The 18,395-nt window shown below is 43.9% G+C and overlaps 1 protein-coding gene across 3 annotated transcripts in view; it reads left to right on the top strand.

Annotated features, from left to right (window-relative positions):
• cep112 (centrosomal protein 112) overlaps positions 1 to 18,395 on the top strand; it is a 103,468-nt gene that overhangs the window by 76,774 nt on the left and 8,299 nt on the right. For all 3 annotated transcript variants that reach the window (XM_038700131.1, XM_038700122.1, XM_038700115.1), the window contains 2 exons: positions 1,977 to 2,126; positions 17,686 to 17,775. In XM_038700131.1, the coding sequence (XP_038556059.1) occupies positions 1,977 to 2,126; positions 17,686 to 17,775 (240 nt within the window). The remainder of the gene's footprint in view (positions 1 to 1,976; positions 2,127 to 17,685; positions 17,776 to 18,395) is intronic.

Genomic DNA, 18,395 nt, shown 5'->3' with positions numbered 1-18,395 from the left:
TGTTTCATTTTTTAGTTTATCATTGTTTTGTTTTGGTTTTACCACCCACAGCATTAGTGTTCTGGTTCACTCTCGCTGCTCTCATCAGTGTCGTTTCCAGACATAGCAGGCAGCTGTTTTCAGTGATAAAGCTCTGTCTAATAGCAGCAAGACAAAGCTAACAACTAGCTCGTGAACATAGGGGGAGCATGTAGCTGCTAGCGAGCCAGATATTTCCCTCAGGAGTTGGTGGACATCAAAACAGAGCATCAGAAACTAAACTCTAAATGAATTCTGGTGTTGCTCCAACTCTACAAGGTGATGATATATTTGCAGCTTGCTGTGCTGCCCCTAAGTGGCCAAAAAATCATCTAATGCAGGTGTAAGTAAAAGTTCATGTATATGTGTGGCATCCACTTAAACCATAAAATAATTTACCTTCTTAATAATTTAATGTCTGGCTGATCTTAAGTGATTTTTAGTAGATAAGTCTGCAAATTAGTTTCTTGAATAATCAATTACTATATATTGTAAATGTCAACTAATTGATTAACTGACTTAACATTTCCGTTCCAAATTTTTGGTATATGACACTTTGAATTGTCTAAAGCATTTTCTGTCAATTGCCATTTTGTTTTCACCTCACTGAACAAGTCAGAGATGTGTGCAGCAGGTCTAGAACCAGGCTGCACTATTTCAACAACAGCCAAAAAGTGTTTTCTTTTCATGTAAAATCGCAAAACATCCCCTTTTCTATGGTGGCCATCGTTTTATTAGTCACATTTCTGTCAACAAGCAGGTGAATCAACACCAGGCCTGCTCATTTCTCTCCCTTTTTACCTCAGGTTCATGGAGAGGTAAGCCGGCCTTTAGCCCTGAATAGAGATACTAGCAGGCTGGCCAACCAGACCATTTACAGACTTAAAAGGGCCTGGCTGGCTGTCAGACAGAGAAAAAAGGTGCTGTGGCGGAGTGTATATGTACAGGAATAACAAGACAGACATCTGAGTTGACTGGTTTAGAGTGCCGCCAGCGCCTGAGGCTGAAGACCAGCAGATGCAGGGGATCCATATTGCAAAATAATTATTACGCCCAGAAATGATGTTCCCATAATAATGTGCCATTTGTTGCTTTCATGTGGCTTTCCCACTGACAGAATAAGCCTAATCTCCCTCTCATCTCTCTCTCCCTCCGTCTCTCTCTCTCTATCTGTGGTCGACCCGCATCACTGTAACTCCCATACTCCCACACAATGTGCAGATTCCAGCAGGGCTAGTCCTCCAGAGTTTGAACACGGTAAACAATTATCTGTCTAACCCAAAGCTAGCAGCAGCACTGCCCACCGCCCCCACCTCTCTCTCTCTTTCCCCCCTCTCTCCCTTCCTTTCCCTCTCTCTTTTACTTTCTCTCATCTTTCCTCTGTCTTTCCCTGACAGTGGCTTAAATAGAATGTTAATTTTGACTGGAGGATTTCAAAGCTGAGGCAGTTCCTTTTCATCTTGGTGTGCACCGCAAGTTCACCAACACAAAGTCATTCTGCTCTTCAAAAAGGAAGTTATTTTTCCTTCCTGTATGTTTTTTTTTCACTCCTCTCTTTCTCTCTGCTTTCTCTGTGTCTTCTGTCTCGTCTCAAAAAAGACACAAAACACGAGACTCTGGGAAAAGCAGTGTTTCAAGGTGATTGTTACTGCCATCGAAATCCATCTTACACAAGTCATTTTGAGAAACCAGTGAGATCAGCATTTTGTTTAGGGAACATATTTGCATCTGGCAACAGGTTTTCTCCCTACTGGATCACTTGTTTCAAGTATAAGCATAGAAAAAATGTATTTAATGTATAAGTAATGTATGCACAGGAAAAAAACGTATCTTTTTATTTACTCACTGACAAGTGAATACAACACGGTTTGATCAGTCTGCCACGTGTGCTGATTTTCTGTCGATCCCTGACACACATGAGGATCAATCAAACATCCATTTTTTTTTCTCACCTATAGTTAATTGCGGAGCTACAGACATCTGTATGTGACTCAAAAGAGGAGGTTGTTCGTCTGCAGCAAACAATGGAAAAGCAGTTGGAGGAGACCAATGCTCGATGGGATGCGGAGAGGAGGACAATAACTCACCACGCCGATCAGGCCAACAAGGTCAGTTTTGGGCACTTAGGAGACCACTCACTTAATTACAAAGTTCGAGCATTCCTGACTTTTTTTTTTTTTTTACTTAACTCTTCTTGCTTCAGGACACGTAAATACACTATGTATTATATATATACTATAATGGAGGGGATTAAAAGCTATACCGCTGGTCTTAGTATCTGCCATTTTATCTGTTTGTCTTATCTTCCTATCTTCTTAACCTCCCCACAATCTTATATACTCCCCGTCCTATCACCGGTCTCTGTAGTGTTCACCTGCAGGCAAGCCGTTAGACTCGGGGAAATAGTCAGTAAACTACATTCTGAAAAAAGCCTTGTCTGGATTTGATTTTTTACAGAGTAGACACGGGTCGGTTTTCTTTTGTTAAAGCACGGTCGCAGCATGTATGCATGTGCTCTGTCATTTTTATGGTTAGTTGCAAACTCCATAGTGTCTTTAAGTGGCTTTTGTGCTCTTTGTCTGGCTGAAGCTTATAAATCTGTCTGCTGCACCCCACTTCTTGAGTCAGAGCCTCACTGTATCATTACTGTAATTCTCTTTTACAGTTTTACAGTCTTTTTTTAGCATCAACACTTTTATTCCACACTTATGTTTATTTCTTAAAACCTGTCCTTTAAACTTCAATAACAGATAAAAATCTAGAGATGAGAGATGAAAAATGTTTGACTTTGAATAATTGGACTAGATACTAGATTAGAACAAGTGGTCATTCATTTAACGTGCCATAGATAATTCAGGAAAACTGAAGCTTTAAACACTCCTGCCTATAACTGTCTCTTTTAAAAACTCTTTAAAAATGTGTAGATAAAATGATATTTTTTGTTAATTTTGTCCGTTCTTTTCCATGATCTTCATCCTCCTGCATGCAGATTTCTCTTTTGGACTCACAGGACCTTTTATATTCTGCCTCTTGCCCTAGCAACCAGACTGGGACACAGTGCCAGTTGATTGGGTGTGGCACACTAAATAAAGAGTTGTTGTGTCTGGAATCAGGACATGTTTCCAAACACAACCTTGTCTGTCTGTGGTTGCAGCTGCCTCATATAGTAAGAAGGCAGGTCTGTGAGCCTCCCTTTAGATTTCCTCTCCTTCCAGGCCCTGGTAGCCCAGGCCCCCCTTGCTCAGACCTGAGTTTTCTCCTAAAGCGGCCAGTTTGCACTGAAATGGTTAGTCCCAGCACTGCCCCACACCTAGAATGGTCTGAAATGTCCAGATTATTGACAATGAAGGCTGATGGCTTATAATAAACTACAGATCTTTTCAGAATCCATCTTTTTACTCATTTCATATACAAACACATTCACTGTGACAATGTGTTCAGATTATGATCAAAAAAGCTGCAGGAAGTCATTTCCAGTGGGAACCTCACACATGCAAAGCACTGTAGAAGATGAGCTGCTGACTTTTTTATGCTTAAGTGACACAAAAAGTTTCACACTACATTTCACACTACACGATTTTTATCCCAATTTCCCGCTCTGTGAGCTCGGCGACCGTCCGGCTGTGATCAGGAGTAAATCAGCGGTCACCAGTCATTATATGTGAAGTACTCAATGACGCGTCAAAACGGTTTCCCGACACATTTCTGACACATCGCCGACGTCTGACAGATATCTAGCATGCCAAATATCTGGAGGAGTCGGCCGACTCGACATCCACATCCAGCCAATGAGAGCAGGCAGCTACTTTTTCACCGCAAAACACTTTTTACTCCCCTCCAGCTCTCTCTGTAGCTCAGACAATCCCTGCTACCTGCGTGTGCTAATCCATTCTTTCAACCAGATTTTTTGTCTTTAAAATTGGTATCTTAATAATAACAAACAGCAGCTGTTTCATGTGTAGGTTCGCGTGTAGGTTCGCGTCATTTCCCGTTTACCATTTCACATGTGTTTTGTTGACAAAACATGATTTGGAGACCAGCGTCGGGTGACACAGCCGTTGTCAGCTCGTGTAGTGTGTGACCCCCTGTCACCGATAAGTCACGTAGTGTAAACGCCACAACGACTTTAAGACTCCCATCACAAGACGGCAAGTTGTGTAGTGTGAACAGCACGACGATCGGCCAACGCTTAAAGTCGTGTAGTCTGCATGAGGCATTAAAGTGTCACCCAGTGTTCAGTCATGAGCAACTAATTTAATAAATTTTATGTTCCTGTTTCACTGAAAGGAGTAGTTATCCATTCACAATCTTTGCTTGTTGTCTAAATGGAGGACAAAAACACAAACATTATTCTATAATTCAGTTACATGCAGATTACACAATAATTAATCCCTTATTTACTATAATTTCCATGAAATGTTTGTCATTATCTCATGGCGTCCCATGGGGAACTTAAGTGTCACTTTTAGGGTGAGTTGGTGAGACTGACTCTGGCTCATTTTGTAGCTTTGGTATATTTGTAACTGCACCATGACAGAACAGTCACATGCTGTCTCCCCTGCTTTCAAGACACAGGTCTTAGCGTCTATGTTGGGAGCAGACAGAAGGTTTCCATTATCTGTGTCCTCATTATTATGATGCCCTGTATTAACCACCCACTAATGTGACTCCAATTAATGGTTGCTTATTAAAGGCCAGACATGAGGGGAAGAAGACAATCAATGAGGGAGAGGAAGATAAGATTGGTCATACAGCAAATAGAAGGACAGATTATAACAGAAAAAGAGTTGGTGTAAACATAAAAGTAAAGGGACTCGGAGAGGAGAAGGTTGGGATGGTAAACGGTGAAGGAGAAGAAAGAGAGATAAAACCAACAAAATGATTGAGAAAGTTTGAGGATTGAGACAGCAAACAGAAGGACAGGGGAAGAAAGGGGGAGATGAGGGGGGGGGGGAGAAATGGCGGAGAGCTGTCAGTGGGCCATCGGAGGGAGTGTGTCGCCTGCTGACATTGTTTCCATGCTGCTCACTTCAAAGGGCTTGGATTATGAAGAGAGCGAGGGGCTTCAGACAATGGGAGGGGAAGAAAATAACATCAAAGTTAGCCGTGCATTTGAGTCGAGATAATCCCAAAACAGTTGTTCTAAATGCACGCCGCACCAGATCAGATGTCCCTTTTTTTCTTTTTTCCTCGCCAGCCCTGTTCTGCCATTTCTAGCCTGAATTTAGCTCCCTGTGGCTCTACTGTACTTGTGACTTCTTAAATGTGGGTGTTAACTGCAGGGACCTTTTTTATCTCGTAAACCCCTTTTTTTAGAGTAACAGTAGTGCAGTTAAGTATGCTCATTATCTGGAAGTTTTTTTGTATAGGTGACATTTAGGTGGAGGAGTATTTTTGTGTTTGAGTGTGTGTGCCTGTTTGGCGGGTGTTGTCACAGACTGGGACACTAGCTGCAGAATTTTGGCCCTACTCTGTTTGAAAAGCAAATGACTAAATATCAAAGTGTGTGTTGCAAACTGCACAGGTTTTTTTAGTGCGAGTCTCCTGTCCTGTGTTTTGGCCTTCTGATGTTATGTGAGGAAATGAAAGAGTAATTAGATTTTTGTTTACATTAACATTGTAAGAAATGACTCTTTCTTTAATGTGAAAGGGCTTTTTGTACTGTTGAGCCAAACTCTGCAGGTTTTAGCCACTTTTTGGTCATTGTTATGGTTTTCTGGTTCATTTATAGACTGCATGTTGTGATATTCAACAGTATGCTAGTGGACGTAACATAAACACATCCATCCATCAGGAACAGGAAGTTTCAGTGTCAAACACTGGATAGTAAATAAAGAGAAGCTTAGGTTTTGTAAATTCCCCTTCCAACGGTTCACTTTACATCCTGCCTTTGTTTCCAATGAGTGATCTCTTATGTGGTGTTGTAGTCAGTTATATTTAGGTTACCAGTTATCCCATAACGGTGTGCAAGGCAGGAGTGGGCAGTTTTAATGCATTGGAAGCAGGCCTGTGTCAAAGGACTGTGGAAGGTGAAAGCAAGATGAAAGTTGTATTTGCTTTCATCTGTTCAGTCTATTCATATCAGGTGAAGGGAATGGGAACCAATATAGAGGAAGCTAGTGTAGCGCACTGGGACCTAGCCAGCATTTGGGTTAGTGGATTATTCACTTCCTCATGTCATCTGTTTCCCTACATGTGGTATCTTGGTAAAGGGTCTCCATTTGTGGATGGATTTTTGGGTTTGATGAAACACAGGGGCTTGAGGTGAATGTGAAGTTTAACAGTGAGGTTATTGGGATTACTTGAGTACATGGTGTGTGTTTGTGGGGCCATGCACGCAGGCAGTGTTTTTGTGTGTGTGCGAGAGTGTGTGTGTGTGTGTGCCTGAAATGTGCAGCTGCCAAATCTGACAGAACTCAAGCCCACATTAGCCTGCCAAGAGAAAGGTACAAAGACACACACACCCACACTGGCCTTGTCTCTTCTGTCTCTCTCTCGCACGCATGCGCACGCGCGCACACACACACACACTATCTTTCCAGCTTTGTATCTTCGAACTCTTTCTTTTTCAAACTCTGTCTCCACACACACATACATGAGCACACATGCTCACCTCGCCCTGCCAAAAGGGAGAGGTGGCTGGTGAATAAACAATGGCACTCCGCCCATAGTGTCACCCGCCTGGGCTTTGATCAGCACCGCTGTTCCTGCTCCCACAGCAGTGCTTCCTGTCTTTCTGCCTGCTGAATGCTGCCATGCACGCGCACTCATACATGCACGCACGCACACATCTATAAATTAGTGTTCATGTCTCATGCTTATACATGGGGCTACATATACTAACTATAACTATAACTCTCTCCTATTTTCTCCTCACTAAGTCTTTATTTGTATATTTCTATCCCTCAAACTTGCACAAGACCATAGCTTTGAGTTAGTTCCCTTGTGTCCACAATACATCTTTCAATAGCGTTGCATTTTCTCTCTTACACCCACATAGGCCCAGAGTTTTCACAGACACACACAGACAGGGATACGCACATTTGATCCAGGCCCATCCAGCAGTGACTTCTAGTGCTAGTCAAAGAGAAAGTCCTGTTGTAGTGGCCTCTGGGTGATGTGACAGCAGACACATTACATAATGCAACAGTGACCATTGTCTCACTCTGTTTGAGGGTGAGATTGAATATATGAGGTGCACTGTTCTTTGTACACTAGATAGTGTGGGCTGTATTTCTTTGTCAAGTATAGATGGAGTCCATATGATCTAGGTGCTTTGCTTTTATGCAGTACCAGTAACGAGGGACAAGGCTCCTGTGCACACATCCACACAAACATGCACACATCCGAGGGGGCTAGTTGTAGCAGCTGCAGTTTGTCTGTAGCTCTTTAGTTATATATGCATTAATTTCTGAGGGGGTTGAAAGGATGACTTTGCCTGTGGGAAGGAATGGCAGCAGTGGATCAAGAACAGCTGTACTGGATACCCTCTGAGGCAGAGGAAAAGACCTGCTTCAGTCGTTGTCTGTATGCATTTGTGTGTGTTTGTTTTCTCTGTTCGCGAGTCTGTCCACGTCCTTCAACACATGTCCATGTTCTTCACGTCAAACTTAAATTGCACATTTGTTTAGTTGAAGTTTGTTAAGCCCCCTTGTGTTTCTGTCAAATTCTTTTTCAAGTGCATGTGAGAATACTACTTTTAAAATTTTTATTCAAAGTTTATTTTTTTTTAACATTAAATCAAATTGCTCCCTGTAATATGGAAGGGTGTTACTGCCAGTCTCACTGAGAAGCAACACCTTAGTCTCTGTGTCCTGTTAATAAACCAAAACAGCGCCTGTACATATAAAGTTATGTGTAACTGCTCCCAGCTCACTTAGTGACTGAAAACATTAAACATTAGCAAGGCAAAGAGATTTACATACAGTATTTAACTCCAGTGTTAGCTGACTAAGCTGCAGTTAAAAGGTGATGGAGAATTCCAGTGGCATATCCATGTTGCTTTGTTTCAGCTGATTTTGTAAGTGAACAATTATTTACCAACATATTATCTGTAAGAAGTTGATAAGCTCATATTGTATCAGGGCTTGTTGTTTTAAATTAGTTTTGGAGTTATAAGTTGCTTGATGCGGCATTTAAAGGACCAAAGTAGTAAATGGCTACTAATGTTTTGAGTCTAGTCTAATTTACAAAGCCAGTGTGTTTGCTGTAAAATTTTAACTACTTTCTAGAATTCTTTGTCTTCTTGTCTGACGATTGTGCTCTTTATACTTGAAAGGAGTGAGTAGAATGTAGTGCTGTCAGTAAGGCTGCACTCCAACTTCTAGTTCAGGCCTGTTTTGTCCTTTATATTAACATTGGTGTCAGCTAGAAATATCTCATCTCAGATCTGTACTTGTATGTGTGAAGGCTCTCTCTTTCACTCTGACTCTCTTTATGTATCTGTGTATGCACCCATCTGCCTTCATGTCTGTGTGTGTGTTCATGCGACTGTATATGTGTGCCTGGTGTTGGCTGATTGATGACTTTTCCAGCTGTCGGCAGATTCCCGGCAGTGTTTGATCCACATATAAGAGGTGGTGGAAGTAGGAGAGAGATAACATTCCAGGATGCAGCTAGGGAACGTGGGAAGTAGAAAACCTCATAGAGGCCATGCTCCAATCATGGGCAACAAACGGAAATTACTCATTAAACCACAAGCCTAATGCTAAGTACAAAGAGACCACGATGTCCTAATGTCTTGAGCTTTTGTGTTTGATGAATTCCATGTATAGATTAATTTGGGCTGTAGGCAGAAGTAGTTTTAAAAGATGGCTCGACGTCTTTTCTGGCCTGTACTATCAGCTGCTCCAACAACTGCTAAAGACTGAGAGGTCTGCCTACATGGAGCCGATTGCTTAATTCAGAGGCTAGCAAATATTACCTGCTGGGTTTAATTGGTACTTTAATGTTATCATATAAAAACTTTTCACATGGTGTCACGCCACACATCAATTTTTTCACACAGTGAAAAACAAATGTATAACTGACTTACTCAGCTAATGCAACACCGGAGTACACCGTGATAGTAATCAGATTTTGCGATATAAACATCTAAAAACGGAATTGCCAGCTTGCTCTGTTTGGGACCGTGAGCTGCACTTGATCAGAGGTGCTGAAGTTAACGTGGATTTGTGGTGAGATTTCAAGTGTTTTCAGTTCATTTCGTTTTCCAAACGGTCTGAAGGGGATACTACCAGCGGAGCAATAAAGTAATGCGCAGCAGAGTATAGGGCAGGTAGAATTAAAATTTATTATGAATTCTCATTAAATGATGACGTTAGTAATTACTGTTTACTCTCTGACTCTCTACTGTCGTGCCTACGTGAGAGGACGCTGGCGCTGTTTATTCACCGCTTTTCTGTCTGCTATTCCTTCCTTTGCTCCTGTTTTGTTTTGTTGTGTTTGTGTTCACTGTACCCCTACCTTTGGACAGCCTTTCAGCTGGTTCCTGAAGCCGCTTGGGCATCTTGACCAGACTACTGCCTCGTCGGTTTGCCGCTAGCTAGCTGCTTGTGCTCATCCAACGTGTGGTGGCTAATTCTAGCTGCATCAGCGGCTAGCCTGATTTCCTAGCCCTTCTCACAGGCATCCTCCACCAGATGCAAGCCTGGACCGCGACTTTCATCTCCTCCTGGCATGCCGTGGATCATTTTGCACTTACATCAGTCATCCATCTCTGTGTCCCTAGTCCACTGCTAACTGCTAACACGGAGCTCTCAGTCCCTCCGCTCGGCATCATGTTTAAATACTCAACTCTGCAACTGGTCGAATTAATCAACCACTCCATTCCATCCTGCATCCCAGTCATCAAACAGCTCGGACTTCTTCGACGACCCCGTTACATCCACAGAAGCTCTCGCCGCAAGTTTGTTTATCTTCACCACGGACAATCCATTCCATCCATCTGGTCCCCTGCACGCTCTGTCGCACCTCTCCCCCGTCATCGGAACGCTTCCCCCACTGCATTACATAGAGCTGAGCGCACCGACAGGCTGCACAAAAAACCCGGACTGGACTACAGCGCTATTCACAATTCACCTATACCTATTCACCAATCATTTGCAAATTCCCTCGCTGTCCCTCCTCAACTGCATTACCCCTCCACACGCACTGTTAATTGGGACAACCTCAGATCTTTCCAGCCTGCCCCCATCTCACCACCCTCTCACCATGCCAACTTTGCCCTCCTCAACACCCGATCGATTAACAATAAAGCCCCTGCCCTCCATGAACTAATCCTCGACAACACGCTGGATTTCCGTCTGCTCACCGAAACCTGGCAACAACCCAATGACGACTTCTCTCTCAACCAAGCATCCCCCACTGACTACAATTACATCTGCAAACCCCGCCCCTCCCGTCATGGTGGCGGCCTTGCCGTCATTTACAATCAGAACTTCCGGATCACCGAATTCACCCTCCCCTCAGTATCTTCATTCGAATATCTCGCCTTCAAAGCTCTTTCCTCCATGACAGTTATCCTCATCTACCGGCCACCTAAACCAAACCCTTCCTTCCTCTCTGATTTTTCAGAACTCCTAACTCTAGCCTCATCTCTCTCTTCACGTCTGCTGCTACTCGGTGACTTCAACATCCATATAGACTCCCCCACCTGCAAGCTGTCATCAGAATTCACCATTATACTGGACATCTTCACTCTCATGCAACATCCCTCTCTGATCACAAACTGATACGGTTCACCATTCCTTCTTCAACCGCACGCCCCCGCCTCCTTAGAGAAATCACCTTCCGCAACCTTAAATCCATTGATCCCCACCATCTCTCTGACCTGCTCTCCACTACTCTCCACCTGGACTCAACCCTCACCTCACCTGATGATCTCACAAACCACCTCAACTCCGCTTTATCTTCCTCCCTTAACACTCTGGCCCCCCTCAAAACGAAAACCGTCACCTTTAACACCTCGTCACCTTGGTACACACCTACACTCCGGAAAATGAAACAAACTGGCCGCCAGCTTGAACGTCTGACAAAAAAATCATCTCTCACAGTCCACCATGAAGCCTATAAACTCCACCTCATTGCCTACAAAGATGCCCTCATTGCTGCCAAATCTGCCTACCTCTCCTCCATCTTCTCCAACCCCTGTCATAACCCTAGAACCCTCTTCACCACAATGAACAACCTCATCAAGCCTCGGACCATCACCCTCCCTACCTCTTCTCCGGATCTCTGCAACTCATTCCTTCACTTTTTCTCTGATAAAATCAACACCATTTATCAGTCTCTATCCCTTGCATCAGACCTCCCAGTACCTACTCCAGCACCTACCACGGACCCTCTTCCCCCTATCCTGTCTGACCTCCCTTCTCCTCCACACTGCCTCCTCTCCCAGTTTGACCTGGTCACTACCCCTGAAATCTCTAAACTCATCAGCTCCTCCAAACCCACTACCTGCTCACTTGACTCCCTCCCTACTCCTCTTATGAAGTCATGCCTCCCCTTCCTTTCCCCTTACCTCACTAACCTCTTCAACTCCTCACTGTCCCTTGGAAACGTCCCCTCTGCTTTCAAAACTGCCGGTGTCACCCCAGTTCTTAAAAAACCTGGTCTGGATCCCTCTTCCCTTAATCACTATACACAACAATATCCAACCTCCCCTTTCTGTCTAAAACCCTCGAACGTATAGTCGCCTCACAATTACAAACTCATCTCCAAGCCAATAACCAATTTGAACCCTTCCAATCTGGTTCTGCTGACACCGGTTCCCTCAACATTCTTATTCTTCTTGACCTGAGTGCAGCCTTCGATACTGTGAGCCATAACATCCTGCTCACCAGTCTCCAAGACCTTGGTATCGAAGGTACTGCACTCACCTGGCTCCGTTCCTACCTTTCCAACAGATCCCACTTCATCTCTCTTCATAACCACACCTCTGCTACAGTCACAGTCACCCAAGGCGTTCCCCAAGGCTCCGTACTTGACCCCCTTTTCTTCATCATCTACATCCTCCCCCTTGGTAAGATACTCCGCCACTTCAACCTGACCTTCCACTGTTATGGTGATGACACCCAGATCTACCTCAGCACCAAATCCCCCCCACAACCCCCCCCACTCCCACATCAACTCCTGTCTGTTAGCGATTAAAACCTGGATGCAACACAACTTCCTCAAACTAAACATCAATAAAACAGAATTCCTCCTCATAGGCTCCAAATCCTCCAAAGTGATCTTTGATTCAGCCCACTCCCTTGTGCCCCACATCCGTCATGTCATTAAAACCTCCTTCTTCCCACCTTCGAAATATTGCCAAAATCAGACCCTCACTCACACCCTCTGCTGCTGAAAGACTCATTCACGCCTTCATCTCTTCACGGCTGGACTATTGCAACTCACTACTCCTTGGTATCAACTCAATCTACATAAAAAGACTCCAACTGGTCGAGAACTCAGCCGCACGACTCATCACCTGCTCCAAATCCTGGCACCACATCACTCCAGTCCTAAAACAACTACACTGGCTTCCCATTTCTCACCGGATCACATACAAAATCCTTGTCCTTACCTACAAAGCCATTCACCACCTGGCCCCTTCATACCTCACTATCCTCCTCTCCCCCTACCAACCTTCGCGGTCCCTCAGATCCACCTCAGCCGGTCTCCTCTACGTCCCCAAGCCCAGCAGTTTTGGGGAAAGAGACTTTTCCAGGGCAGCCCCCAGGCTCTGGAACTCCCTCCCCCATGAGATCCACACCTCTGAGTCCCTCACCATTTTCCAGTCCCGCCTTAAGACCCATCTCTTCTCCTCTGCCTATCCCTAGCTGTGTTTTTTTTTTTTTTTTTTTTTGTCATGTTTCTTTATCTGCTCTGTAAAGCGACTTTGAGTTCGTGAAAAGCGCTATACAAATTCAACTTATTATTAGTATTATTAGTCTCGTAATATTGCTACTTTTTTTCTGGATTTGTCAGAGAACACAGACATGTGGGAGAGACTCTGAATGTGCAAAAAGATTTGAACATGAGCAGAAAACCTGCTGAAACACAGGAGCTATTAAAGTCCAGGAGTTTGAGTTAAAATTTATTAATTTATCATGGAAGTGAAAAGGTGCTGCATGCACATTTAACAAGGTTACTTTCCCAAACATCTCAGAATGCTTGAGAGCACAAAATACAAGTCAGACACCAGATTCGTAATTAAAGCTGTGTGATCGCCGGGGGGTAGAAATACTCTACACTTTAATGCAGCCAGCAGTAAACAGGTTATAATAATGACTTCAGCTAATTTAGTCCTGAATTGAAACAGGGATCTATCTGGGGGGGGTTTGTTTTTGTTTTTAAGTTATTGTCAAGAGTTTTTAGGCAGCAATTTGCATTTGCAAGTTTTGCTAAACTTTAATTTAATGATATACTATTTGATAAACAGAATGTATGTATGTAAGCCCACACACAAACACACACTCACAAATACACACACAGAGCATATGGCGTGTATTTCAGAGTTGTTTCCTATTCTCTTTCTACTGTAGCTCACAGCAGCTGAAGGAGACGTAGACGAAAAAGATAGAGAACAGCGTGTTCCCCCTGTGGGCATAGCTCGGTTGCAACATGTCTTCATTACCACAGCAATTGTCTTACTATTTTCATCAGTACTAGGAAAGACGCCTCCATAACTGTGTCCATATTGCAATAGACGAGATAATTGTTCTATTTGCTGTTCAGGAGAGTTTGCACCTCAGTTGGAAATCAACTCTGGGAAAAGTGTTGAAAAGCATCAAAGTACTGAAAGAAAGGCAATTCATACCAATATCAGTGAGATCTTTCAGAGGGGCTGTTCTGGTCGACCTGCTAAACCAGATCTTTTTAATCCTACACACGGACGGATGGACAGACAGACACACAGACACACAGCAAAGCAAAAGTTTCACTTCTCTAACACCTCAGGAGGGAGACCTCTCTCCTCCTCCTCCTCCTACAGCTTCTCTTACACTCACTTCTTTACCTTTCCCACAATCCTTTGATAAAAGTGCAGATAAAAGAGTCTGTGCTCATCTCTCTGGCCATCCACCTCTCCTTGAGGTTAGCACCTCCTTTATTATTTACTATTAGATCAGTAGACATACATACACACACCACCTTGTTCTACTAAAGCTGGTGTGTTTGTGTGTGTGTGGGCGCATTCCACATACTGTTTCTTTGCTTATCTCCTTCTGTGTGCTTCGTGCCCCTTGTGTATGGATCTGTTGTTACCTTTTTACGTGTGTGTGTGTGTGTGTGTGTGTCTCCTTGGCTGGAGGCAGTGCAGTGTGAGGTTTTTGCTGCTTTCTGAAGTCGTCCAGCCTCAGTGTCATTAGAGGAGCTCTTTAATCCAGACTTTGGGAGAAACTTCTGACAGCACGCTGCAAATAGAAGGCCCCGCCGCACATGAAGAGCAGCTCGGCTCCTAACAAAACACCAAGTTTAAAGAGGCCCCTGGCCTTTTTTTCCCCTCCTCCCACTATTCCCTCCCTTCTTTCTTCTTTTGCCTTTTTTTCTGCCCTCTGTTGCTTTTACTTCACCCAAGGGAAACATGCTTGCCTTATCTGAGCAGGAGGACCACCCAGGAAAGATGACTCAGGCATTGGTGTGTCTATGCGGCTGTGTGTGTGTGCATACAACACTGGAATTGCACACTCATTTGACTGAGTGTAGCACTCGCATTTTTAGAACTTTTGCTGTTAATATTAATGCATGCCTCTACCTGCATGGATCGCTCTGAGCGGTGTGTTTGTTGGTGCGCGTGTGCCTCGCTAATCCTTTGAGCCAAAGTTTGGAATGAAAGGCAGAGGCGCACTGCTGATGGAGAGGTGAGAGAGGCCTTCAAGCTCCCAGCTGAGGGACTGTACTGCAGAGGTACACTGCTGCCCCGTCTCTTCACTCCGGCCACGTGTTTCTGTCCTTCATGTTCCTCAGTATCTTCTCTCATTCTCACCTATCTGAACTTTGTCTTCCTTTCCTTCTGTCTTCCTGATATTGTCACTTGTCTGTCTTATCTTGCCAGGCTTTTTGCTTTGTATTTTGTTTTCTTTTCACCTGTAATTTTCCTCCTCCTCTTCTCCCTCCTCCCACACCCCCTCCTGCTACCTCTACATGAGGAAATCTGATTTCCCCCTCTTCCTGGCCTGTTCACAATGATCCCAGTCTGCATGGCTGATAAAGTCCATATCACCCTGAGCATCTGGAGAAACTTAAGCAGGGTCCTCTATACAGGGTCATTCACACACTTTGACACACTAAATACTTTAGAAACAACCTGCTTCTTGCGTGTACGTTGAGCGTTTACGTGTTTGCCTGCAATACATCTGTATATATAAAGAACAGATTGAAGACAGCCAGGAAGTTAGACTAAAATGAGGGATCAATGACAAAAAGGAAAAGCTGCATCACCTGGGAGTGGCAAGTCGTCTTCAGACTTTATTGTGTGTCGTTTTCATATTATTCCATAAACGACTGTTATTAGTGTTAGCCATATAAATATGCAAATTCATTGTCATTTGAGATGTTTGCCCCTGGGCTAGCACTGGATTAAATTCAAAGTCAAACACTGGTATTCAAACTGCATCGGGGGGCTGTACAGGTGTTCACAGGTGTCTATATTTTCTACTTCATTGAGCTTTATTGTAGTGTTTTTCTTGAATGAATATCTGTAGCCATAACTTAGTGTGATATCAGTTGCTCTATGCCTCAACACAGCCCCCAGTACCATAAGACCATCATGTCTGACCATGATAATGACATAAATATTTCCGAGGCTCTATCTGACTCACAAAGCGCTTTTATTCATCAGCAGAATTTGCCCAATGTCTACCCTCAGAGTTATTTTGAGCTCATCAGATACAGAACCCACATGAAAGAGGTTAACACGTCACCAGTGAGGCCCACTAGTCAGCCTTACTTCCCAGAAGACCTGGTCCAGAAATGCTGTGTCACAGTGTGGGGAATCAGAAGTGGGTTTAAAGGGGGACAGAGATGGATAGATGGAGGTGAGGTTAGGTTCACAGTGGTGGAAGTGTTGGAAGAAGGAAGGGTAAGAATTGCAACTCTTAAGACTTTACAATCTATACAACCCTTGCTATCCTTTGACCTTCGATAAGGAAAAACTCCAAAAGAAAATGTAGAAACCTCACACTCAGTCACTGCAGTCAGAAAATGTGTGAGAAATTATGTCAAATCCACTAAAAATGCATTTCTGGTGTCATTGAGCCTTTGATTCACCAATAAACAAAATTAAATGATGAAATCGAAAGCAAGGGGTTGCACTGGATGGAGATGTGGGCTGTGATGGGATCGTGACTGGCCCTGATTAATAGGATCAACACTCTGGATGCCTTTCATGCTGCAGAGCTAAAAGTGACCTCAACATGCTCCATAACCGTAATAGTCTAGTAATGTGTGTTGATCTAGAAATCCATCTGCCGGGGGCCTAAATTAGCCACTGTACATTATAAAGTCAGTTTACCAGCATTGATGCAGTTCACACTGTGGTGTAGTCTTGATGTTTCAAATTATTAAAAGGAAATGATTAAATGTCAAAAAATAACTTTTAGCTACTGTGATCTACTGTATCTAACAATCTAACTGACAACAAAGATTTCCTCCCTACCCTTTTGAGTCAGTCATTCTCAGAAAGTTGCTACCCAGAAGTTCAGCCTGGCCTTGATGCCTAACAGTCTATGTGTGATTTATGTCAATGTAGTGGGTTGTAGATCAGGCCGGTCATGCCTATCACCTGGACTGTGTTTCCCTCTAGCTCTGAGAATCGACGAGGCAACACCTGGCCCCCTCACTCAACTCCACTGGGGAGAGACGCCGAGGATATTGATGCTAGCCAGTGCCCCGTACACACCCACTCTGCTTTTCATGTAGACTAATCAAAGATGAAGTGTCCACATGTGCACTCAAAACATCTGGTTCTGCGTCGCATGCAGGAACTGCGCCTTTCTTTCCACTGCTATCACTTATAGGCAGAGAGGGGAAAAATGTAGTGCACAAATGCGTGCACACACATACGGTGCATTTTCTTTATTTCTTTCTTGCCTGAATCTTACAGAGCAAAATTTATTAAATTCTTTATTGGCGCCTATGGGGAAATTTGATCTACTCAGTTATTTGAGTACATGTAAAGGGGGGGATCTTATCTGCTAAATGATACAGTATATCTCCCTTATTACCTCCAAAGAAATAATTATCCTTGAAGGAATGCAACTCTAGAAAGTTTGCTAATTCCCAGAGTGAGCGAGTCTCTCTCTCTGTATGCCCTTGTCTAGAAATGAGTTTGGGCTAAATAGGGCCAGCTTGCCAGTAATTACTGCCATGACTTTATTATTAGCCTCTTAAGACGCAAAGACTAATCACAGGCTGCATCTCTCGTCTCTGTGCCCCATTCTGTCTACCTTTTTGTGTCTTGAATATTTTATCATTGGCTCTGTGCATCTTCATCGCTCTTGTTTTCAGAAGTTGCACTCCTCTCATCCAGATTCAGCGCGTGACTCTCACCCAGTTCATATGTAACTGTAGATTAATGTATACCTCTGTGCGTCGGTTACACATTACACTACGCAGATCCCTAGATGCTTTTCTTTTCCCGTCAGTCAGCTGACAACACTGACTGTCTCTCCCTCCCCCCAGGCTCTGCAGGAAAAGGTGGAAAGTCTACAGAGGCACTTGCACTGCTCAGAGAAGAAGCTGCTAAGCAAAGAGCTGGAGACGAAAGAGAAGGTAATACACTTGCTCTTTTTTTCTCTCTCCATCTCTCACTTTTCATGCTCTTCAGGCATGTCCAAGAGAGGCAGGCTGCCTCTTATTCAAACTCATTTGCTTTGCTCCCCACCATTACCGTTGCATCACTCTTGCTGCCCAACATTAATTTCTTTCAACCCGCTGCCCTCAGTCTTTTCGTCACACTTCATTTTGCTTCTCGCAAGCACATAACCTCTTTTTGACTTCTTATTAATCATGCTATCCATTTTTTGGTTCTCGATTCTCTTTGCTGACCTCTTCAACACCCATCTCTGCTCCCAAATCACCTGATGTCCCTAGCCCCTCGCCCCTCGCCCCTCAGTTGCCATCCTTACTAGACCCTCCAGGGGGCCACAAAAGACAAAATAATGGCTTCTTCCTTCCTTTGTGCCTTCTCCTCATCACTCTACCATCTCTCGTCCTCCTGTTCAGAGCCAGAGATATGCCCCCTCACACATTTCCCAAATTCCTTGAGATTTTGCTTCAAGAGCCAGCGCCTAGGGCCAGGAATGCCACCACCGCCTGTGTTCAGAGGGAAGCCTCTGTGTGCACATACTCGCACATAGACACTCCCCGTGGCTCCCCAGTATGCCCTGTAA

The sequence above is a fragment of the Micropterus salmoides genome, unplaced genomic scaffold, assembly GCF_014851395.1.
Source record: "Micropterus salmoides isolate LMB-PRFRI ecotype aquatic unplaced genomic scaffold, ASM1485139v1 Ms_hic_scaffold_10, whole genome shotgun sequence".
Classification (NCBI taxonomy): domain Eukaryota; kingdom Metazoa; phylum Chordata; class Actinopteri; order Centrarchiformes; family Centrarchidae; genus Micropterus; species Micropterus salmoides.
The sequence above is the reverse complement of the archived record's forward strand: the minus strand, read 5'-3'. Positions and strand labels throughout refer to the sequence as shown.